We start from the raw sequence: 26505 nt of genomic DNA, 5'->3' as shown, positions 1-26505 counted from the left end.
CTTTTGATGCTCAGTGATTTTATGGTAGTTCTCTAGTCAATGTTTATTTGTATCTACATAGCCCAGTCTCCTCATGTGTCACAGTTTGTAGATTAATTAGTTAACGAATTAATATCTTTGTACCGTATTAGCTTGTGGATATGAAATGTAAAGATTGAGAGTCCTCAGTAGTTGATAGCTTTTTTAATGGCTAACAAAAATGATGACAGATTGCAAACTTTCGAGACTACTCAAGTCTCTTCATCAGGCTTGTATGACACAGTATCTGAAGGCGAGCACATTTATACAGGAATAGAGTGTTTGATGCACAATTGAATGAAAACAGTACATGCAAATAAATAAGTTAAAAAAAATATCAGTTCACAAGAAGGTTCTTTGAGTTTATGTTAACGACTTAAATTAGTGCTAGTTATGAAGCTCTGCTTCTCTATATAAGTAGATACAGCTTATGGGGGAAGCGTCCATCTTAAACGAAGTGCAGATTAAACAAAGTGCACCTTATACATGGACCAAGACAGGCAAACCATGGAAGAACACTGCATAAAATTACACCCAAACAACAAGCTCAAACACATGGTATGATAGAGTTACGCAGTCACTTACTATCTTAGCAATTGTCTTCCCAAAGAACTCCCCTCCATCCCTACCACCAGTACACACTATCCACATCAGTCCCTCTCTTCTGCCGTTTCCCAGGTACAGCTATCATACACTTTGTCAAACTTTCATTCAGTAGTTATGGTATTTACCACACATTTTTTAAATCAGAAACAACTGATATATTATTGGATGTTTTTAATGTTTAGTCCATGTGTTTTTCCTCTGAATCAATTGTATATGGATTTCTATTGTGTAAAGATAGCCTAATTCCAATGGGGATATCTTTTCCAATAATAGTATGACCACTTTTGGAGTTTGAAAGTTGTTTTTGCTGAGATGCGTTCTTTGTTCTGATTTTATGTGCATTACAGTTCATTGCACTTGAGAGAGGGCATTTAGAGGCCTGAAATGTGTTGTGTATGTCTTGAACTTTAATAAAGAAGATTTGATTATTAATCCATCGGATGAAGGACGGTGATCTTTATACTCTGGTCCTTCTGGTATTTGTCAAACTTTGTCTTTCTCTTTAACCACTTCAATCTCTATACTTTTTTTAGCAGTGAAATTAAGCATAAATGTCCTCATAAATCACTGAACCACCTTCTGTCTCTGTCCATTTTGCTCGTCCTAGGTGCCTGGGACACAGGAGGTGCCTTTCCTCTTCCTGCACACATAGAAGTCCTACAAACCTCATCAATATTCACTGTGTTACCTCTCCTTATCTTTGTCCGTCTCTTTTAACTGTTAACTTTGGAATGCACGCTCAGTTTGTAACAAACTAGAATATATTAATGACTTATTCCTTAGTAAATCTCTCAACCTGCTCACCCTTACTGAAAATTGGATCCAGCATGCTAATACGGGCTCCCCTTCTGCTCTTTCTCATGGTGACTTACAATTCTCACACACTTCTAGGCCTGACAACAGGCAGGGTGGAGGAGTAGGCATTTTTCTGTTGCAGCAGTGCACTTTTCAGGTCATTCCACCGATTCCCTCACTCACATTCCCCTCATTTGAAATCCATATAGGAATTTACGTGCTATTAATACCCAGCACCTCTCTGATACTCTAAACTCCTCTCTGTCCCCCATCTCCTCAATCTCCTGTCCCAATCTGGCCTCCAGTCACTATAATGAAACCTTTATAAGTGCATTGGATGAGGAGGCTCCTCCCTCCACTCCAAAAGTCTGATGCAGGGGGCAGAAACCCTGGCACACGCCATAGGCACATTTTCTTCAGAGGTGCTCTAGGTGTGCTGAACATCTGTGGAGAAAATCACGTTCACCTACAGATTTCCTCCACTTCAAATTTATACTCAAAACCTATAATTCTGCCCTTCACCTCCCCAAACAACCATACTTCACCACTCTCATCTCTCTCCGGTAACCCTAAAAGGCTCTAATTAACTTTTCATTCCTTACTCACTCCCAAGGTGCAGACCTTAGTGCAGAAGACCTGGCCACTTATTTCCATGACAAAATTGATAAGATCCGTCAGGAAATAACTGCCCAATCCCCAGGTGGCATTGACTCCCTCACCTACCATAGAACTCATCCTCTCGCCTACCGCACTTCAGACTGTTCATTGTCCTCTTTTGAACCGGTTACAGAAGAGGAAGTCTCTCAGCTATACTTTCTTCATCTCACCCTACGACCTGTAATAGTCATCCTTTCCCTTCACACCTTCTACAATCTCTGTTGCCTGTTGTCACAACTTAGCTTACTAAAATATTTAACCTCTGTCTCTCTTCTGGAATTTTCCCATCCTCTTTGCTGCAAGCTATGATCAACAGTGTCTTCTTCACTGTAGTCAGTAGTTGGGTTGTAAAATAAGAAAGATTGCATCAAATATATCTGACTCTTTCTCCCTATACCAGCTCACTGCAATTGTTTTAGTTGCTTTTAGAAAAAATATGAAAATCAAAATGAAATCGAGAATTGCCTTGGAGCTTGAAAAAAAAGAGATTTTATTTGTAGGCAAAAATCACCCATGACCTGCCTACATCACCAGTATCAGATCAGTCTGAGTCCAACACCAGGACCCACACCAATCAGCTGATCTACGGTCGGAAGCAGCCCCTCACCGTTTCAAGTGAATGCAAGTGGCGCTACAGTACACAGAGCTCTGTACACTATATACAGTTTCCAGTCTGTACATTGTAGGTGTGGGGCCTGAAACTGCAGCCCCACTACCATTTATTTGAGCGGGGCTGCTTCCACCCAAAAACCTAGTGCACCTGGTGGCTAAAACAGTTGATTGGGATGGGGTGTAAGACCTTTACCCATCTGATACTGATGACCTATCATATGGATAGGTCATTAGTATCAATTATCTTAATAGACATTGTTTAGGATCTGAAGATATGTCCTTATATGGTTTTTTATCAAGTAAAATCAGCCTTTTCTTAGGCTAGGTGCAGATCTACACAGAGTTCTCGTGTCATTTGGGTCCTACTATAACATGGTCCAACAGATATCCAATAGGTGTCTGCCATTTTTATTTTGAAACCGGCAGAAATAATTTTTCTCTGTGCACAACTTTTCTATCTGCCAATCTCTGGCAGTTTCTGCGGCACAGATGTGAACTTAGCCTCAATGGTATCTTTATGGAAATGCAATAAAAAATATTGTGACATTTCAGAAGAAATCATAGGACACATTTCCTAAATTGTTGGGCCACAAAACTGCCCATATTCTTGTGCTTAATAGAGATTTCCATTAGGAAAAATCTATGAGGCAGGGGTCACTCGTAGTGTAAACAGTACCATAAATGTTTGACACTACCTGCAAACTGGATGGCATTCTGGCTAATCCCACCCACACATTACAGAAAAATATCTGCAGTAGACACGTTGCAATTTCAAAAACCTACACATTTTTGTAAATGCATGTCAAATATACCTATGGAAACACTGGCTTTTTCTCTATAGGTATAGTAGAAAGACTATAGGGGAAAACTCTACAGACTTTCTGTGAAAGCGCTGCAGGAAAAGCTGCAATACGTTTCCTCCACGGTTTTTCTGCAGTGGTTTTTTGGCTGCAGCTCACTACGTAGACCTCAGCCTGACACTAAGGCTTTTCCGCTGTGTAGATTTTTCTGCAATGTGTGGATGGGATTTGCTAGAATTCCATCCACTTTGCAGAGAATGGAAAATGCTGCAATTTTTGCTACCGCATTTCCGCCACATGGGGCCCCAGCTTGAAACAGTTTTCCTGCTAACACACTGCTTATTTCTGTTTTTCTTATATTATGTTCTTTGATTTTAAGCAATTTTTGCTTCCATTATGTTCTACAAGTCTACTAAATGAAACTCATTGGTACTATACAGTATTGTTATTTACAAGGCACTTGGCAAATACACTGATTTGTCACAGTACCGACTTGTTCTATATACTGTGCCTTGCTTTTTTTGGGATACAGTAAGAGAGTAAATCATTTATTGTTCTCTATTAAACTGTCTGTTCCTACAGAGCTAATCGCCCTGGGCGCGCTTACATAGCTAGGTTTGAGTGTGATGGCTTGAATTTGATGTTAGCAGTTTTCCTATTGATCTAGTTGTCCTTGGCAGCCTAAGGGGACTTCAGATATAAGAACAATTTTATTTATTTATTTATTTATTTTTAGTCTAAAAAAAGTCATAACTATTCTCTCAGAACTTTCGGCAAAGCTTTATATTATGTTTTACATGGAAATAACAGGTCAGGTGCTCCACAGTGGAATTCATTACCCTGCATACCATATGTTATGCCTAAATATAACTAATGACAAAATATATGTTCTGTCCCTTGTAATTAACTCATGTGGGAAGAGAATTGCAAAGGAAAGCTGAGGTTGCGTTCACAACTGTATCCCTTGATCTGTTTTTCTCATCGAAAATAGTGTAAAGTGTAATTATATAATTGCTGCTAGTTTGTGCTATTTTAACACTGCTATGTTTGTAGATAAGAGGCTACCAGTGCAGAGAATGAGGCAATGTATCAATTAATCATCCAGCAGCTGCCTCTATTCAACTCCTCCCTTCTCCATACAGTTCTACAGTGGTGTGAAAAAAGTATCGGTCCCCTTCCTGATTTCTTAATCTTTTGGATGTTTGTCACATTTAAATGTTTCAGATCACCAAAACAATTTAAATACTAGACAAACACAATTAAACAGAAAATGCCGTTTTTAAATGAAGGTTTTAATTATTGAGGGAAAAAGTAATCAAAACCTACAGGGCCCTGTGTTAAAAAGTAATTGCCTCCTAAACATAATAACTGGTTGAACTACCCTTAGCAGCAACAACTGCAATCACGCGTTTGCAATAACTGCCAATGAGTCTTTTACAATGCTCTGGAGGACTTTTGGCCCACTCATGTTTTCAGAATTGTTGTAGGGTTTCCAAGCACGAACCGCTTTTTAAGATCGTGCCACACCATCCAATCAGATTAATGTCAGGACTTTGACTAGGCCACTCCAAAGTCTTAATTTTGTTTTTCTTAAAGGGTTGTCCCATCACAAGGATCCTATCTATACTGCTTGTTAATGTGGATGTAAGACTTTTCCTAAATACACTGCTTCAGCAAAGCTGCTTTGTTTGTCCACTATCTTACTTTATTCAATTCTTTGTGGCCACAGCCCTGACTTAGCTGCTCATGAGTCAAGTGATGTATCTGCTGCTCTCAGGGGGGAGGGAGGAGGGGCTAAGTGCACGGGAGCAAGCCTGTGTATCTAGCTATTCCTGTGTCTACACCACGTGACCTAGCTTCCTGTTAGCAGATAGAGGAGAGGAGCGGCTTTCATTTCTTCTGTTCTCCCAGTTATCAGGCTAGCTAATTCAATTGTGTTCATTATGGCAGAAACAGGCAGTCTCTGTATGTAACACAGAATGGAGTTGCTGCCGCCTGTACTTCATAGTCCAATATGGGTGGGCGGAGCTACATGTGAATTTGGGGGCGGAGCTAAATGGCAGGTTGCTTGTGAAACCCCGCCCACCAAATGATGCAAGAAACCAGGAAGAAAGAAGATTTTACATCAGTAAAGACTGATGAGTATGTGAGGTGGGAATACCCCTTTAAGTATTTAAGAGGTGGACTTGCTGGTGTGTTTTGGATTGTTGTCCTCATGTATAACCTAAGTACGCTTCAGCTTGAGGTCGCAAACAGATTCATGGGCCTGCCTCTAAACTTGTTCTTCACACCGTGCCTGTGATTTTTCTGGCATCTCAGCAGCTTACTGGGACGCCATATAATGAGCGTGTTGTTGGCACCAATGATCCCCCTCAGCTCCGCTTGAAGAGAACTCTGTTGACTTCTGGCCACCTTCATAGCTGTCGTTGTTTTAGAATTTTGCAACAAATTAGATTTTCTTTGTCCCAGCATGTTTAAAAGTAGCAAACTGCCAATTTGGATTAAAGGTATTTTCCCATCCAGTGTGTCAGCACTGCCTGGAGCAGATCAGATAATATGCAAATGCATGTACAGAATGGACTGAGGGTTAGCTGAGTGTTTACATACAGAGATAAGAGACCTGGCTTTATCAGAACCTGAGAAGCTGCTGCAAGAGCAGTTTAATATAGTATGTGAACATAAATTCATAGCAGTCGTGAAGCCATGTCATTTTGTGTTAATCGAGGTTACAAATTATCTATGTGCCTAATTTCATTCAAATCTGTTCAGCAGTTTTTGCGTGATTGAGTAGCAATTACAGTTAAGGGGGGCATAGGTCAATTAATTTTTCACTCAGGGCCCTGTAAGCTTTGATTACTTTTTCCATTAATAATAAAGACCTTAATTTAAAAACTTCATTTGGTGTTTAATTGCGTTATGTTTGTGTAATATTTACATTTGTTTGGTGATCTGAAATGTTTAAGTGTGACAAACATCCAAAACATTAAGAAATCCAGAAGGGGGCAAATACTTTTTCACACCACTGTACATGAGGCTGGTTACAGAGACGGAAATTGTACACAACAGATAAACTGAAGATGAGGAGAAAAACAGCTTAAAAAGTCTTACTAAGTGGTGAAAGAAACAGATCTACACAATCAGATACATTACAAAGTTTATTATACTCAAATGCTCTATTCATTTATGAAAAATTGTTTATAACTGAAGGTACACTTTAAAGGGAGCTTGTCAGGTCTAAAAGGCCTCCCAAAGAAATTTTTATAGATATGAAAATCAGTCTCAGGTATATGAGGGGTAGAGGCCTGAATTGCCATATTTGCCTACAGATAGGCACATTTGCTGCCTAATGATGTCCCTTCAGCAATAAATGACATTGCCTGAATAAATGCTGCCTGTAGACAAATCTGAGAGATTAGGTGCACCTCTGGTGCACTTGTAGGCTGATTTGCATAGGCATAAAAATGATTATAACAGCAAAATAGTAGAGATTGATCGGCATCACTCGGGGAACGTATATAAAATATAACTTTTAATCCATGTTAATTATAAAATGTACAACAAACATAGAAAAGGAGTGAAAAAAACAAAAAGAAACATCTTAAAAAACTCCAACACGTTTTGGAACCCTCAATTCCTTAGTCATGGCAGATAGAACAAATGACTGATGGCTGGCTTATAAAGAAATCTACTTAGTTTGATACACCTATGCTATTAATTGGTCTGATTGCCTCTTTAAACGTTTCCTGACTATGCTTGATATTACATTGCCTGCATAAATGCTGCCTGTAGACAAATCTGTGAGATTAGGTGCACCTCTGGTGCACTTGTAGGCTGATTTGCATAGGCATAAAAAATGATAAACACTGCATTGCATTCATCAGTTTATGGCCACAAAGGTATGTTTCTGCTCCTGTGAAAGGCCCCTATCTGGCATTATTATTGAGTTAAGGAGCTTGGACCTGACAGACACTTTTTATTCGTTATTCAATTGTCACATGTCAGATCAATGCTGAGTCCTAGACAGGGTATTTTTCAGTATGTTTATTATGGTTGGTTATAACTTACCTATATTGATATTGATTGATATTTTATGATCTTTATTTCTTTCTTTGCAGTTCTGTTCAGAATTAAACCAACCATCCCTACCTAACATTCGCAAGTGGAAGGGCGTCAGAGGCTTGTGGAAGTGCGTGGTTTCTGAAAAGCCACCATCCAGCCCCAGCGAGGTATGCAGAATTCTCATTTCTGGTTCCACTGCTGTTTCTTGATTCAGGGAAGTTTCCTCTGCTACATGGGAGTTGGCTTTCATTTGTTTTGGCAGTCATTACTCCAGTGTTATTATTCCCATAATTTTTGGCATGGGATAGTTATCCGGCTGTTCTTCTTAGAGTTCCATAAAACTGAGCCCGCTTAGGTCTGAGGTAGCGCAATTAATTGTGTGTGTTCACGTTTGGAAGTATGTTTTGTTGTTTTCATTAAAGGAGTCCCCCACCCATGTGTTTACATCCTATTCTCAAACTGATAGGTAGGTATTCAGAATTTTTCTAACACTTTGTACCCTATTTAAAGGTATGTGTCATGAGACAGGGACCTCTATTTTTTTTAAACCAAGTTTTTATTTTCAACATATTTTTTTAAAGATTTTTTGATAAAAATAATGTATTATCCATTATATGATCTGTGGTTTGTTTGTTTTTTAAAGGTACTATATGCCTGATTTTCACTCTGGCTACTAAGCCTAATAATAAACTGACACTTTCCAATGCTGTAGGGGTTTTCTTTGTAGCAGTCACCTCATTTACATCACCGATAACACAGATAGTATTTTCATAGAAGATACCACTTCTGTAAGCATTACAATAAAAGAGAGTAGGTAGATTACATCATTGCATCTACTACTGAAAATAGATGACGTCTTATCAGTTTCACAGAGAATAAAAACAGATTGAAAAACATGGCTATATTACACTTTCCTTCTGATAAATTATAAAACTTTTAAGCGGTTGCCCTGCCTGTCCAGAGTGAAAAAGGGGACCATTCATGAAAAAGATCAAGCACTAAAGGGTGCATTCACACTACGTTTCCTGAAGCTTATTCTGAACGTAAAACACGTTCAGAATAAGCGGCGTATAAAGCAGCTCCATTCATTTCTATGGAAGCCGGCATACGAGCGCTCCCCATAGAAATGAATGGGCTGCTTCTTTTACTGTGAGCAGTTCCATTGAAGTGAATGGGAAGTGCCGGCGTGTATGGCTCGGCATGAGCAGAGCTTGCCGTATACGCCGGCACTTCCCATTCACTTCAATGGGACTGCTCGCAGTGAAAGAAGCAGCCCATTCATTTCTATGGGGAGCGCTCGTATGCCGGCTCCCATAGAAATGAATGGGAAGTGTTCGGCAGCCCTGCTGTAACGCCGGCGTGTACGGCTGTGATACACGCTGGCGTTCCATAGTGTGAATGCACCCTAAAGCAGCCATTTACAATATGTTAAGATGATGCATAGTTAAAGGGGTTGTCTGGGATAACTTGAAACTAGCCCTGTACTACTCTAAACCCCCACACACACACACACACACACACACACACACTTTCTAAATAACATTAATTAGAAATATCCTTGAGGTGGTCATGTGATGATCCATTTCCTGAAACAGATTGTCACTTCTCCCCCCCATCCACTCCACTCATACTTACCCATCCATGGCTTCTTCTGGCGAGACTGCTCCTCCTCCTGCTGTCTGTGCAGTCTACTGGGCTTCCATGCATGTGCAGTAGAGGTGTCTCGTTGCGGCTGAGGAGGAGTACAGAAGCAGTACAGGAGGAGGGGCCACTTCGCCGAAAGAAGCATGGAGGGGTAAGTATATACTATGGGTTGAGGGTTGGGCTGAGTAGGTAGGAAAGATTGGGATAAATAGAGAGACAGGGATGGGAGAGGAAGGAGGGGGGACAAAGGTGAGAGGTTTAGTGAGGAAGTTAGATGGCAGGAGGCAGCAGCATGCAAACAAAAGCAGAGATACCAGCAGCCCCCAGAGACACCCAGAAATCGCTCAAAACACGGATATAGGTAAATAGTTGCAGTTATTAACCCATTAGTAGCACTAACAGATATTTTTTTAATAAAACTTTTTTTGCCCAGAACTCCTCTTTAAATGTGGTTTCTGACTAGTAGTTATATTGTGGAACAGATGTAAATACAGCTGTTGGCTCCAAAATACAAAGCTGATTGTCATTCTGTAGGGGCAAATTTAGAATAAGTTGCTTAGACATTTTTTTAGCCCTTTTTCATACAATACATGATGCTACTCGGTCCTTGTTCACACGGGACACATTTGGTCAGAGTTTTCCAAGAATTTTTTCAAGCTAAAACCAGAATTTGATCCAAAAGAGAAGTATGAACATTTGTACAGTTATTAGTCCTGGGTCATGCCCATGCTCAGTAATACTCATATGAACATGCCCTGCAGTTGGCCAACTTATGTTAATCTTGTCAATCGGGGATATGACAATATGCAAATTAGATGGTGACTCAGCATATTCCTGGTTTCAAAAAGAAATGTAATAATTGCACCAAATCTGTTCTATGTGAGCAAATTCCTAAATGTCATAATAGTGCAGATTTACATGACACTCAGGTTATGTAGAGAGCTTGGGTCAGTTCTGTGCAAATAGAGAGCTGATTTAACAAGCCCCTTCATTGGTCAATTGATTGGCCAAACAATCTACTTGCAGTAGATAAAAATTAGTTCGGATTTTAGGTCACGTCCTGTGGCAGACGTCAGTGCAGATTTCACCACTGTAGATCTCTATGTTAATACTTGCAGATTTAGTAGGGGAATTTGGGGATCTATTGCACAAAAAATCCTAAACTTTAATATACTAAATTACTAGTGTCTGCCCGACACTCGCCTATTAAAGACGCTGCCAGTTTAATGTCAATCTTTAGCTGGAGGCCTGTGAGGCATATGTTATTAATTAGGTGAAGCTTTATTAAAATGCCTCTCCAGTATTTTCATATGTGTATTTCATCTGTCTAATCCTGTCAAAGGTGTATGCATGTGTGTGTGTGCGCGCGTGTGTATGTGTGTGTATGCAGGTGTGTCTCACCACCATAGCATTTTTAAATCTACTGTTCTTAATACATTATCACCAGAACTGAAGCAAACTTTGACATTTGGCAACTCTGAATTTAAGTCATTGCAGTAAATTCAGTTACTTTATTATTGGGCTTCTACCTGATATAGACATCAATCATCCTTTAGTACAGTAAAATTGCACGTTATTTCAGATGTAAAAATGTATGTATATTATTCAGAAGAATAAATATGCTGAAATTCTAGTATCAATATAACTACAACATTATACAAACACTGAAACTAATGTATAAGGGATTCGTGAAAATGGCCGCACCGCGTTTCCACTGCAGCCAACAAAGTTGTGTTTCCACAATGTGGGGCCCTAGCTTAGCCTAAGGCCGGGGCCCCACGGGCCGGAAACGCCACGATTTGTGAAAAATTGCGGCATTGTACAGTGCTAGCAAAGAAGGATGGGATTCATGTGAATGCCATCCCCACTTTGCGGAAAACATCGCAGCACGGACACGCTGAGATTTGCAAAGTCGTTGCGGCTTTGTAAATCGCAGCATGTTAATTATATCTATGGAAACGCCGGCGGCTTTCCCATAGATATAATGTTAAGAGAAAGTCCGCAGAGGAAAACTCTGTGAACTTTCTCTTCAAAGCGCTGTGGAAAGAACCGCAATGCGATCACGCAGCGGTTCTTCTTGCAGCACTTTATCACTGCGTTTACGGCCCGTGGGGCCTTAGCCTAAGGGTAAGTTCAGACTGAGTTTTTGGTCAGGATTTTGAAGCCGTATCCACCTTAAAATCATGACCAAAAAGATGGCTTCCTTTGAAATCATTGGGAGCCACTCAGGTCTTTTTTCCATTCATTGGGCCTAATCCGGAGCAGAAAGCGCGACTGGATGCCGGTGCAGTGCATCGGCTTTCGGTTGCGACTACCCGGTTTTCGGAGGCTGCCTCATGTTCCGGACCACAAAACCCTGTCTGAACATACTCTTAGCGTATAGCAAAGTTTACACACATGCTACAAAAGGTGATGGCATCAATAAGTAGAGAAACACAGCTACAGACAGAGGCCAGAATACCGTTGTATTTATTTTTTTATGATAAATTGTGAGACTTGCCAGTGTTATGTTTGATAGACAGTACATTGTCTACATTAAAGTCAACTAGACATATATCACAGACGTCCTTGTTTGCATTATTTCTTATATCTTTGTCTTCTCAGCACCTTCTATCTGTCCCATTTATTCCTATCATCAGCCCTGTACGCCAATGCAATGATCAAATAAAAAGCTTTTACTTGCAGTGAATTGCATATGACCTGCAGGGAAAGACAATGGCTAATAGTGCTATTTCAGGCAGCCATCATTTATGAGATGAGATTCAATCTATGCATTGTTGATGAGCGCGCTAACTTGGCAGGAAGTTTGCTTGTCATTAATACCACTTTAATGGAATATTATCGATTAAGCAACTATATTGTTTCAGCATTTGGCAGCGGCATAATTTCTTTTAATAGTTTACAAAGTGCTTGAGATCATCTGTATGGGGACAAATGTACATAATATTCCTGTCTGCTTGACAAAATGTTATTTTAAGAATATGTGCTTTCTCACAATTGTGAGTTGTGCACGCAATCCTAGAACACTTGCAACACCATATCATCCGCCGCTACAGCTGCTAAACTATAGCAGGTGTTTCTTTTAGTTAAAGGGATCATTGGATACCCTTTTTTTCTGACTAACACGTAGGAATAGCCTTAAGAAATGCTACTCTTCTGCTACCTTTAGAAGTCTTCCCACGACGCCGTTTGATCAAAATTTGGGTGAGCATGCCGGTGGCCACAAGAAAATGGCCGCTTACACAGTAAGCTGTGTAAGCGGCCATTTTCTTGTGGCTGCTTACACAATAAGCCGGTGTAAGCGGCCCGGTGGCAGAGCCGACTGCACATACCTAGAAGATTTAAACCCAGGATGGAAGAAGACACAGGGAAAGGGTGTTCCAAAAGAAGATAGAGGCGTCGCTGGAGATTTCTCTTGCAGCATTGGGGATGCCCTCAGTGCTGCGAGAGAACTCATTTGCATACCACAGAAAACCTGGATTTCTACCGAATGGCAGCGCGGAGAAGACATCTAAAGGTAGGAGAAGAATAACCTTTCTTAAGGCTATTCCTATGTGTTAGTCAGAAAAAATGGGTATCCCTTTAATAATAAAGCAGTAAAAGAATTAGACATTTGTAGTGGTGATGGCTTTGAGAAATGTTTTCTAGACCAAGGCCCCACGTAGTATCCTGAAGCCAAAAAGTGGGAAAAACACAGTGCTTCCTGCTTCCACTATCTTCCAGCGTTTCCTTAGGTATAATTGACATGCTGCTATTTCCAAAACATGTTTTCAAAAAAGCGAACATTTTTGAAAATTGCAGAATGTCAATTATTCCTGTGGAAATGCTGGCATTTTCCATATAGGTATAATAGTCGCAGAAAGTCCACAGAGGAAAACACTGCAAAACTGCAAACAAAAAACGCTGCAGAAAAATGTGATGTGTTTCGCTACATTGGGGGCATTAGCCTAACAGTGGAAATAAAAATGCAGAGGAAATTGTAACAAAACTAACTGTGCTGCGTTTGAACGTATGTCTAAAGTACAAAAATGAAGAATGTTGGAATACAGGACACAAAATGGTTTGTAAGGCTGGGGGCCACATGTAGGGTAAACGCCATGATTTGGCCGTGGCGGAAAGTGAATGCAAAGTGGATGGGATTCTGGCTAATCCACCCAAAAATATTTGCAGTAGAAATGCTGTGATATCCAAACTGTCTCGTTTTTGTAAATCCCAGCATGTTGAATATACCTATGGAAACGCTGGCATTTTCCATATATATGTATAATGGGGACAGAGAATCCGCAGAGGAAAAATTCAGCCTTAAGGGGCAATCACATGGAGTACTTTGGCGTGGATTCTGGTGTAGAAAAAGAAGCCTCCCATTGACTTCAATGCGTTCCGTTTTCTGCGCAGAACCCATTGAAATCAATGGGAGGCTTTATTTCTGCACGAATGCTGATGTGAATTCCGCTTCAAAATCAGCGCACAGAAACTCTGTGTGAATGCTCCCTAACAAACTCTTTGGACGAATCATCACAAAGTGAAAGTTACAGAGACGTGGCACAAAGAGGAAATACATCATAGATTATTGTCCAGAAAAATGACAGCTATGCTAAAATAAAACCACATGAAATGATAGCTGTTCCATTAGCGTAGACTGTATGGGAAGTGCTGGTTACTTTATGTAAGGTTAAGTATACATGTCATTGATTAAAGAGAATGAATTCTTGCCAATGCCTTACACCAGAGGACATGCAGTCCTTGAATGTGATCAGGTGATATTGATTCAGCCTGGCACATAACAGGTATGTCAGAACAACGTGAACGACCGATTCCATGTAATGCAATAGCCCATTGCTTGCTCATGATGTCTGTGTACAGTATAACTAAACAGGATACATAAGGAGACGGAGAGGTCGTATTAGTATTAAATACTAGAATAATGGCACCTGAATTTACCCTGTATGACTTATTGTTCCTTGTCAGCGTCAGATTCAGTAATGTGTTGTTGTTGTTTTTTTCTTATAAACAACAATTTGACACAGAAACAAAAAAAAAAAAAACAAATTGTTCAAATGATACTCCATTACAGTGAATGATGACTGATACATGCAGAATACTCATGTTTAATTTGTTGTCTCTACCATATAACAGAGTAACTTCATTGAATAATGCAAACGTCACTGCTGTCCCCTCCTGTAAAAAAACATACATTGATACATACATTGGATATTAGATGTACACTATGTGATCAAAAGTATCCGGACACCTGGCTGAAAATGACTTACAAGTTCGTGGCGCTCTCCATCGGTAATGCTGGAATTCAATATGGTGTTGGCCCACCCTTAGCCTTGATGACAGCTTCCACTCTTGCAGGCATACGTTCAATCAGGTGCTAGAAGGTTTCTTGGGGAATGGCAGCCCATTCTTCACAGAGTGCTGCACTGAGGAGAGGTATCGATGTAGGTCGTTGAGGCCTGGCATGAAGTCGGTGTTCCAAAACATCCCAAAGGTGTTCTATAGGATTCAAGTCAGGATTATGTGCAGGCCAGTCCATTACAGAGATGTTATTGTCGTGTAACCACTCCGCCACAGACCGTGCAGTATGAACAGGTACTCGATCGTGTTGAAAGATGCAGTCGCCATCCCCGAACTGCTCTTCAAGAGTGGGAAGCAAGAAAGTGTTTAAAACATCAATGTAGGCCTGTGCTGTGATAGTGCCACGCAAAGCAACAAGGGGTGCAAGCCCCCTCTATGAAAAACACAACCACACCATAACACCACCGCCTCCGAATTTTACTGAAGAAACAAGGAAAATCAATTTCCGCTCACCATATCTGTAGTATTTCCCTGGGAGACAAGAAAACTGGAGGGACTTCAACCAGTAAGTATGTAAACGAAAACTGCAGACCATAAAAATCAGCTCCAACCAGGGAAAGTATAAATCCAAAGTCCGAAAAGTAGATAAAAACTTGAATCTTTATTTTCAATCCATTAAAAATAGGTCAATGAAGACCATAAAATTAGCAAGGTAAAGTCCAATTTTGCTACGCATTTCGGTACAAACGCACCTTCTTCACGGCATAAACTAACCACTGCAACAGATTGCTTTAATAAGAAAGACCGGACTACCTAGCTCCACCTCTTTCTATTAACCCCTTGATCAAGTACAAGAAGAATATATATACATTTCATACATAATACAAAAATAATCATTTAACATATAAATAACAATATCTATAAACAAATATACAACTTTTCGGACAAATATCAACAGTAATTCACAAACTACACATATATTTTAATATTGGCATGGCTCCTCTAGTGTAAGTACAAGAGATGTTAACCATAATATTCTCCTAGATATCGGTATACATACCTTAATAAAGATAAAATTGTCCTTGACATACAGGTAATACCAGTTATAGTACCAAAAATCCATAAGACTCTGTCGAACATTATTATATATGAATACTAAACTACATATTCCAGGGGCCACACGGTGGCTCAGTGGTTAGCACTGCAGCCTTGCAGCGCTGGAGTCCTGGTGTTCAAATCCCACCAAGGGCATAAAACCATCTACAAGGAGTTTGTATGTTCTCCCCGTGTTTGCGTGGATTTCCATCCCATATTCCAAAAAAGACATACTGATAGGAAAAAATGTACATTGTGAGCTCTATGTGGGGCAAACATAGAGCTGACGTGCCTTGCCAAAAAGTTCAATTTTTGTCTCCTCTGTCCATAGGACATTCTCCCAGAAGCTTTGTGGTTGTTTAACAGGTAGTTTGGTCATTATTACTTTTCTCAGATTCAAGTTACTTCAATGGCCATTGTGGGATTTCTTTCATTAAACAAGGGGTACCAACAATTTCGTCCACATGTGTATATCACATCATGATAATAAAGACTTTTCCGAAACGCATCCACACATGGAATGGATTTTATATTTGATTGGAATAAAGTTGTGAAGTTTTATTCAACTTTGCTGGACTATCTTATATACAGTATGTTACTGTTTAGATAAGTATATACATGCCTTAATGATACTGTCTATGTGTTTAATATACAAAACTACTTCATGTTTACATAGTTCCTGTTGCTTATATAGAGATTGCCTTTTCTTACATTAGTCCCTGTATCAATTGGGAATCACGATATGATTTCCCTTTAGACGCTTACACTAATTTTATAGAACAGTGAGATGTCAGTGTACTTTGGACAGAATGTGTTCATGTATTATTCTGTTCAGGTGATCTTTACATAATCCCATGAGCTCGTACTACATAATGTGTATCAGATATTTCTGCTCTGGTAATGAAATTCTTGTCTGATTTTTTTTTTTTTTTTTTTTAACTCTTTCACAGAAAGGAATGTATGCTGGATTTCTGTGGGATACAACAGCAGGCATTGAATTGAAGAACGTTAGCTTACATGAAGCCCATCAGACCAACGGCAACGGCAAGCACAATTATTCACAACCCTACATTGCACATTTCAAGGTAAGAGACCATAAGTACTAATGAATTTCAGATAAAACTGGGTACCAGTACTATGTACATGCATGTAGTTCTTAGATAATTTTTTCCAAAAAGATAAATGTCATATTAGATAGATGTATAGATATATAATGGGGGAGGTAAGCTCAGCGGTAGCAGCAGCGGACCCAGACAGAGACAGACAGCAAAATCTAAAATCTGTTTCAACAAGTTTTTAAGCCTGTGTGTTTATTTTGCAAAAAAGGAACTGGCAGATAAATAAACAAGTCTTAGCTTCAGGCAAAAAGAGTAACACAAAACCTGCTCGTCTGAGCAGCTAACTAAACTCAGGTATTCTAACTATACGTGTGGCTTGCTTCAGCCACAAGGGGAAAAAACAAAAGCAGAAGCTGTGGTTCATACTGGTCTCTCACCAGCGGTAAGGCTGTAGGGACAGAACCCGGCTTCTCCACTCTCCCCCAGGAACTGCCCAGGACTGAAGTCTTGACAGGCTTTATAGGCCTGTAATGAGGACCTGTGCTTGAAAGTTCTTTCCTGCTGTACGACAAGAAGTAGTTAAGTTTTTGCTACAGGTATGTGATCACCTCACTCACCACACATAACAGAGGAATCTGGGGGAGACGTGTGTGTGTGTGTGTGTATGTATATATATATATATATATATATATATATATAATATATATACACACAGATAATATTTGTACTTATTTATTCATATGTTCTGATGCTCTGAATGACCATTATGGCAAAGAGTTAAACTGTAGGGATAAACCTTCTGTCAGAGGCACTTTAAGATATGAAATTAGCGTATTTTATGCAAGTGCACATCATATTTAGGATGATATGGTGATTAAATATTTAACTATTTTCAGCACCCTGAATAAAATAAAGAATTTTATTATCTAGAAAGAGCTTCCTGTTGTGAAACAACTGCATCCTGTCGATGAAGGATTGATAAGAAAACTATTAGAAGTATGCTGTTGTTTATAGACCAAATATATTTTTAGGTTTCATAAAAATTACCATTTTGTAGAATGATTTGGTGAACAAACATTTGGAATAACATAATTCTGTGCTTTTCTGCTTCTTTACTTGTGAGCAAATTAATGAAGCTACATAAAACTGAGTGTTTGACTTTAAAATATTCTTGTTGATATGCTATGCGGCATTGTGTTGTACCCCACAGCACAGAGTCCCAGTCAGACATGTGTTAAGCGTTGTTCCTCGCAGCGTTGTGTCACAATGGTGTTAGGGAGAGGTCAAGAGACGCATTAGACTAAAGGCACATAGTGTGAAAAACTGCGTGTTCAAAAGCACCCACGTTTTTAAAAATCGCATCTTGTCACTTAACATCTGCATAAAAAAACTCAGCAAGGTGAGGCTTTAGCCTCAAATACAGAAGTCTGCCAGCAGTAGCAGTGTGAGTATGGTGCCACCATATGAGGTGTCTGCTCAGAATATAAGAGCAGAACAGTTCTGAGCACATCCACCATGGCATTTTTAGCTGCAATTCCCAACGTGGGGCCCTAGCCTACAGACATATTCTGGGCTACAAATTTTGATGTCATCAATACCAGACCAGTGGGCGTTTTCAGACCAGGTACTGTAGATTAGCTTCCATTCTTTTGAATAGGACCTAAGCTGCAGTGACTTGGTTCAGCCTCTATACCTAGAATAGAGCTGTCTGCTTCCTGTTCCATTCTCTGTGCATCAACTGCTGAGGACAACTAATCTATTGGGCCATGCACCTTCAATAACTGTTGGCCAAACAATTGTTCTGAAGGTCATTCATCCTGACCACTACATAGATCAGCATGAATATGTTGTAAATGGGGAGTAAAAAGTAAGCTGCTAGTCGACATCTTTGGTGGTAACTAAGAACAAAGAATCGGTCATGTAAAAGTCAAAAAATGTCTGATCCTTCAGTTCCTCAACATCATCTGTCAGAAGAGAGTCAGGACACCCCAGATAGTTTATGGTTTAAGTCCGCATATATGTAATGTGTATGGGTACCCTTGGACACACATGCATAAATTCCAGTTCTAAATTGCAATACAGAATGTCCTGTTCATGAAGCACAGAGAATGTGTAGGCCGCTTTCACATGGCTTACAATGACTATTCTGGAGAAGGTATGCACATTTAGGGCAGACTTTACTGGCAGCTTTCTAATATGTATGGCCAGTGTTATGGATGTGTTATGTGCATTGCATCTATTAATAGGCAACACACTCTAGCAGGTGAGGGACCATGAGCCATTGATGCCCTAAGCCCTCTTGCACACAGCTGACCCAGTCCCACATCAATCCCAATGATGGAGTTAGGTGATTTGACCCATGGTCGAGATGGAATTTGCGATCACTGTGCGCAGGAGACCTTACACTGCTTCTTGTTCATATCTATGGAAATAATACATTTTTACTATAGACCTCCCACATAAACGTCTCTGCCTGGAACACTTTCCTTTGTAATCCGTGGTCAGTATTTTTCTGTATATGACAGTATGTAAGCAGTTAAGTGTTCCTTCTGTATTTTTAGCTGTTGTCTGGGGAGCTGATAAATGTTAGATGTATTACATGTAATCTTTTCATCTAGGTGATTGAGAGAGCTGACATGATGGTGTGTGCACAAAATGGGCAGTGATAACACTTGCCAGTGTGATTGTGGAGGGGGCATTGAATTGCTTTTTTGGCTAAGGACCCACATTCTGAGCCGCAGCCAAAATACGCTGCGTGAAATAACATGGCAGAAATGCATTCTGGTCTTTCCTGCAGCACTTTTCACAGAAAGTCCATAGAGTTTTCCTCTGCAGACTTTCTGTCCCTTTTATATATACAGAAAACGCCAATGCGACAGTTCTTGAAATTGCAGCATTTCCGCTGTGGATTTTTTTCTGCAATGTGTGGATGGGTTTTAGCCAGAATCCCATCCACTTTGCAGATAATGTAAATCGCTGCATTCTACTGTCCCCGCAAAACGTTATGGGAAAAACTGCAATGCGTTTCAGCTGCATTTTTCTCTGTGTTCCGCTACGTGTGGCCTTAAGCTGAGTTCACACAGAGTTTTTTGGTCAGGAAAAATCTGCTTCGTAAAATTCATGTGGCGTTTTTTGTGGCGTTCTTTTAGGTGGTTTTTAGAGGCATTTTTGGAATGTGGCCATGCATTATCTTCTTAAAAACGCCTTGCTATTTTTGAGGCGGTTTTTGTCAATTCCGCATAAAAAAAAAAGCATCCAAACAGCACGAGGCGAATTTTCTGCTTCCGATTGATTTGCATAGATTTTTTTCAGGCAGAATTCGCCTGAAGAATGGACATGTCGCTAATAAATTACAAGCGGATTACATAGGACTGTATAGTGAGGCATTTTTTGGAGGAGGATTTTGAGGCGGATTTCATCTCAAAATCCTGACCAAAAAACTCCATATGAACTCGGCCTTAGACTAAAATAGTGTTTGAGCAGTGTGTACCCAGTATCTTTTAAACTTCCTCAGTTCCCTCTCTCCTTACAACCGAATGCACTTAATATCTATGAATACACATATTGTAAGAACACAAAGGGATGCTTTTTCTTATGGAGTACTTTTTGTTTTGGAATATCTCCTTAGTCGTGTTGCCAGGCATTGATTGAGCTACCCTCAAAAGGTGGCACTAGAGAGACAGAACTACTTTGCAAACTCTAAAAATATATGGAATATGTAGACGCTGTATAAATACACATTATCGGACACATTATCGGCTTCTGATGTAATCCATTATTCGTTTTGATTCTTGTTACTAGGTTGGAACAAGTGACGTCACTCTGGTGAACATTCATCTGCCCCCTCCCCCACTTGAAGGTGGAAAGCAGCACAGCGATAGTCACAAATCATCCACCTTTGGACAAACGCTGCAGGAGACCCTGAAAGGTATGTAAAGTAGAAAAGACCTGGCTACCTGGGCATGACCTAACCTGTCCCATAGAGTCATTCCTGGAATGCCTCCGGGCAGCCTGAATGTTATCACTGTTAGTAGAAATATCACAGTGCAATGTCTAGGATTTATAAATGTACACATTCTATATGGCAGAACCTCAGATGTAAGGTCATTTGGATGTCTTTCAATTTAATTCAGACTAAGCAAGTGTGCTATAATTAAAAATATAGGGAGATTGTAAAAACATGGATTAAGATGGATAACACACACATTCCTTATAGGCCCATATTTTGTTATGACGTTTCGGTTTTATCAAAGCGTTCTCAGTATTATTGTATTGTCTTGCAAATCTACTTGATAGGCTATATTAAGATGCTATATTTTTATACTGATATATAAATCCTAGCTACTTGTTACCACGAGGGAAATGATTCATCTGCGACTCCAAGTAAATGCAAGTCACACACTGTATAGCAGCATAAAATTAGGCGCACTCATATATGCCAGAATTGAAATCTACAAGAGTCATGAAATGGCATAGATTTCAGGAATTGGGCTAAAGCATCCCTGACCCTCCTTGGTCTCTGTGTCGCTCTGCCCACTTTCATAAAAATCAATGAGTGGGGGACTGAATGGCTGTACAAAAAAGATGCACCACATTTACACCCATGTACTCCAGAAAACTAGATGGGTTAATAATACAGCACAAAGTGCTCTGGATTTAAAGGCTATGTACACCTATGTCAACTTTTTATCTTTTACAAACATCAGCAAACTCTCAGAGAAGACCTTACCTGAGTAAGCCATCACAGACAGGTCTTCTTACCAGAAATACAGTCCTGTGATTGTAAAGCTACATAAGGGGGAGTTCACACGGAGTAACGTGCCACGTGATGTGGCACGTATACGGCGTGTGAGACTTTGAGCACCGTAAACGCTCCCATTGATTTCAATGGGAGCCTCGATCGTCTACGCCGCGTTATTTTGCGGCCGTGATTTTGCGGCCGCAAAATAACACGGCGTAGACGATCGAGGCTCCCATTGAAATCAATGGGAGCGTATACAGCACTAAAAATCTCACACGGCGTATACGTGCCAGGTCACACGGCACGTTACTCCGTGTGAATGCACCCTTATATTGTACATTGCCATGTCAGAATAGTTCTGCATTTTTTTTAATTTATTTCATCATTTATATATACCCATCTTGCTAACGTGATTATTGTCATGTTTTAAACACAATTGTATAACAGATGTTACCAGTGCAAAAAGGGAAAAAGTTGGCCATATTGGTAGCTGTCAATTGATGACTAGATTGGTTAATGTGTAATGTAGTCAGTAGAACAGGAAGTTCACTTATTCACCTTCTCCTAGGGTTTCTTGACCTGACTGTTCAGCATAATGTGTTCACAGTGCCAGAAACTAGAGGCTACAGTTTATTGACCTCTTACACTAAATAGTTGACCGGTACTAAAGTGAACTTTTTTTTCTGTTGATAATATTGGTGCATTTGAGGTAATACATTTTTTTTGACTTGGGCCGGCGGACGTGACTTCTCAGGGGAAGGGGCCTTGACCTAAAAAAGCAGCAAAATGCTCACAAATTATGCCAAAATTTTGGCATAAAATTGTGGCTCAGATTAAGCCAATCAATAGGCAATATAAGCGTAGACGAAGCACATCCAAGTTATGTCCCGTAAAAAAAGATTGGGTTATGAAAAAAAATGCCCAATGAAATTCTTCAATTTTTATTAACGTTAAAAAGGAAAAGAACATGGATATAAAAGATATTTGGTGACAGTATTTCTTACTATGTAGAGGCTGAACATCTTAATAGGTCACACTAATTGAATAGGTGAATTATGAATAAAATAGAATAAACGCATGTTAAGTACTTGTGAACCAAACCTTATCTTTAGTGATGAATCCAGTTTCTATATGGGAGTTAACGACATTTAGGTTGAAGTATGGATTCCATGTGGTGAGCGCTTCAATATTGCTTTTACTGTGGAGCGTCAAACTGCCCCAACTGCTGGTGTGATGATTTGTGATGTCATCGCATACAATAGTCTGTCACCTCCACAAATGAAAAGATATGAGGGGCACTGATAGCAGGACATCCTGTGGCCTCTCATGGCAGAACTTCTAACTGACATTTTTCAGCAGGATAATGCTCGCCCAGACATAGCAAAGCATTCCCAGGAATGTCTTCACCAGATTGCAACAATTCATCAGATTTATCTCCAATTGAGCATTCATAGGACCAGCTGTGATACAAGCTTCGGCAACCTATGAGTGTGCAAGATTTACAGGCCCACCTGCACTATTTGTGGGTAAATGGGCCACAGGATAGCATACAGAACCTGAGCTCTAATTGTACAGGTTTCTCTAATGAATGTATCCTATCACTATAATACTGCAATCACTTACATATACCGTCATTACATTCACTTATAAAGTTTTATTCTATGCCTGCAACACCTTCTTGGTGTGTTATTTTTTGTCAAATAAGGTATTTGCTCTGAAATTCATGCTATGTCTACCATAGAGTTTGTTAGAATTGTGTGTTGTGGACACTACTAGCACCCCCTAGAGGGGAGTATTATATAGATGTGAGTTTAATTGTGCTTTATAATACTTTCTTATTGTATAATGAAATATTTTCAGTGATTAATCTTTTATTTATTTCAGGGGAAAAAGATGTGATCATTTTAGGAGGATTCAGCCAACCGCCAGATAGCAATAACTTTGATTCTTTGAGAAAAGAAAAGTTCCATAATTTGCTCCAAGCAAATACATATACAAATATCAGCACAAAAAGTCCTCAAGGCAACAAGTCCTTAGACAATATCTGGATCAGCAAGAGCTTGAAGAAAGTTTTCACAGGTCAGTCCCGGAAGTATTCGTGTTATTTTTACCAGACATTAAAATAATTGACCCTCAGGGGACAGGATGTAGTTTGTTTGGGAAGTTCCTTCCTCTACCAGTAAACTTCCAAACGTCACTAGCCTGAGAATCCGCCACCATAAACCAACTCATTCCAGCAGTGCCATTACTGGTGCCCACCTTTTCATTCATATGTCCTGTATTTAGTCATTATTGTCAGTCTCATTGTTCTGTTTAGCTTCACCACAGTCATGAAGAAACTGTGTATAAAATGTGTTGTCTTAATACAGTATAAATAGAGTTAGCTGAATATCAGTTACTGGTTGCTCTCCTATCCGTATCACAGACATCAATTATTATGGGCATACACGGTGTGTTTGGGCCTGCACCATCACATCACCAGTCACTCACAGAACAATTGGTGTCAAAACGGATTTGGACAGTGCCGGAGAGTTTGTATGGAAAATTCCATTGTCAATAGGGATGGTAACACCTAATTGTCAATTCATTAATACATTTCCAAGACTAATAACATAGAAATGACAGTTCTGCATAAAAGTTTTAAGCAGCTCTGGAAAAAATTGTGCAAAGTAAAAATGCTTTCAAAAATAGAAGTATTAATAGTTTATTTTTATTAATAAAACAAAGTGAAGTTATTGAATGAAAAAGAAATCTGAATCAAACTAATATTTGGTGTAATCAACCTTCAGAGGAGGAGTCATAGGTGGGATTATATGGCACCTACAAAGCCCTGATCTCAACATGAAGTCTGTTTGGGATTACATGAGGAGACAGGATTTGACCAGGCCTACACCCATGGAAGATCTGTGCTTAGTTCCCTTAGAACAGCCTTCCTGTCTTTAAAATCTGTGTACAAGGGAACCTAGAAGAATTGATGCTGTTTTTAAGGCAAATGATGGTCCAAGCAAATAGTGGTTTAATTTAGGTTTCTCGTTTGTTAATTGTTGTTAGCAATGTGTAAAAAAGACCTCCTTGGTGGACAAGAGGAACTTGCTGTCGACCCACCTTTTGAAAGAATCTCCATGTTTAAAAAATAAAAAATAAAATAGACAATAGCATAATCTGGGAATAATAGCCAAGCCAGAATAATTCCTCCAAAAGGAAGACAGACATATCCACAGACAGCTATTAATTGACAAACTATTAACACTGCCTATTAAAGCTCCTTTACCATACAGCATTTCCCACCCCTGTCTAAAACTTACTGTATAGCTCTAAAGAATGGTCCAAAATCGTTCGTTCATGAGAATGCTTTTTTCCAGGAAGCTAATATTAATAATCATATGGCATAACAACATTTTGGATGAAGTAGATAATACTGTAGAATGCCAAAGAAGAATGGATGTGCATAAGTGCTAAATGTCAATACTTAAAGAAATCAGATTGTGCAGATGTATAATGGAAATATGACAACCCATCACTACAGCACAACTATAGGCATGCACACATAACTAAAGTGGAGTGCAGCAGGGGGGCAGTACTATTTTATTATGTCAGCATACTTATTATAAACCCTATAGAGATAGATAGATAGATAGATAGATAGATAGATAGATAGATAGATAGATAGGTATACTGCCCTATCTGATAGCAGGATGGGATAGAGAAGCTGAGCTCTGTGATATATACAGTAGATATATATCATTTGAATAATAAACAGCAGAGTAAAATCTAACAGGACTCCTGTAAGTGACAGTGGTGATTGACAGCCCTCTGTGTACACTCACTGAGACAGGGAGAGCTGTCAATCACTATATGTGGGTGAGGTAAGCAGGACTTACTGTCTCTCCTAAGATCCCCATCATAAACCTATGTGTTACAAAGCTCAGCGTCTCTGCCACTATCATGTCTTGCTTCCGGGTAAGGCACTATAATCACGTGGCAAGTTTGCTTTAACCCCCACACCAGCAAAGGATTGTATTCCAATATAACAATGAAATATTGATAAATGACAAATGTACCAACCAACAATCTGCCAAACAACATATGCAGCCTGTTTTCTGAATTACACCGTCCCTAACCATCTTTTCTCCTTTGCAGGTTATTCTTTAGTGGTGAGAGAAGGACTGACAAATCCATGGATTCCAGATAACTGGTCATGGGGTGGGGTGGCATCAGAGCACTGTCCTGTGCTGGCAGAGTTTTACTTGGAGAAAGACTGTAGTAAGAAGGAGCTAGCGTCTAAAGCCAATGGTGTCACTGTGGAACGTAATGAAGCTAATTCTAAGCATGAAAGATAAAATGAAGAATGTAACTTTGTCATCTCCCCTGAGAAGCAATGGATATTTTCCCCATATACTGACTACTGTGAACCAGAACTGCTGCACCCACATAGCTGAAGTAATAACATTTGGATCCACATGTTCCATCAGCACTGATGATAACAAGCGGATGTTGTAGAATGCTGCTTCCTCTAACCACCTGCTTCTGCTTCCCTGTGCGCCATGCACAGGCAATGAATGGAATAGAAAGAGAAGATACCAGAAAATGGCGGAGAAACTCTTATCCTTCATTCTTGAAAAGTGACGCAATAACACGAGACTGTATAAGAAGACCTTTAACACTGTCTGTGATTCTTCTCAGTTAAATTAATAAGGTTACCTGGCGACTGCATGCTTTTTTATATGTGTTAAGAGCGTTTTCAACTTTTTAACTATGCACTTTTAACCCCTTAAAAGCTACTGGAGCCAGATGGCAAAATAATGTGATGAAACAGCGCTTCAAATAAAATACATTCGGAATATGTTTATTTAATATGATGTTATCCTTCTTTGTATACTTTATATTTGCTCTAGATAGAATTGAGAGTGTCATTTATAAATAGCGGCAGAAAGATGTGAGAAAATAAATTTGTATGAAGCAGCGACCGTAGGAAGCCATTGTAGCATATAATTTGCTTATAGTAAATGTATACTAAATGTATACTGTTTAGAATCACTATGGTTAAACATTGCATGCAAACGCAGTATGAAAAATCATGGGAATTGTAGACACAAAACAGTAAAAAAAAAAAAATGTA

The 26505-nt window shown here is 39.5% G+C and overlaps 1 protein-coding gene across 1 annotated transcript in view; it reads left to right on the top strand.

The window, feature by feature from the left end:
• Window positions 1–26240, top strand: part of EEPD1 (endonuclease/exonuclease/phosphatase family domain containing 1) — a 93995-nt gene extending 67755 nt beyond the window's left edge. Inside the window, exons 3-7 of the mRNA XM_075271199.1 lie at window positions 7604–7714; window positions 16538–16672; window positions 20447–20573; window positions 23271–23465; window positions 25527–26240. Of these exons, the coding sequence (XP_075127300.1) occupies window positions 7604–7714; window positions 16538–16672; window positions 20447–20573; window positions 23271–23465; window positions 25527–25726 (768 nt within the window). The 3' untranslated portion in view covers window positions 25727–26240. The remainder of the gene's footprint in view (window positions 1–7603; window positions 7715–16537; window positions 16673–20446; window positions 20574–23270; window positions 23466–25526) is intronic.
• Window positions 26241–26505: the final 265 nt, after the last annotated feature.

This window comes from Leptodactylus fuscus, chromosome 4, assembly GCF_031893055.1.
Source record: "Leptodactylus fuscus isolate aLepFus1 chromosome 4, aLepFus1.hap2, whole genome shotgun sequence".
Lineage (NCBI taxonomy): Eukaryota > Metazoa > Chordata > Amphibia > Anura > Leptodactylidae > Leptodactylus > Leptodactylus fuscus.
The sequence above is the reverse complement of the archived record's forward strand: the minus strand, read 5'-3'. Positions and strand labels throughout refer to the sequence as shown.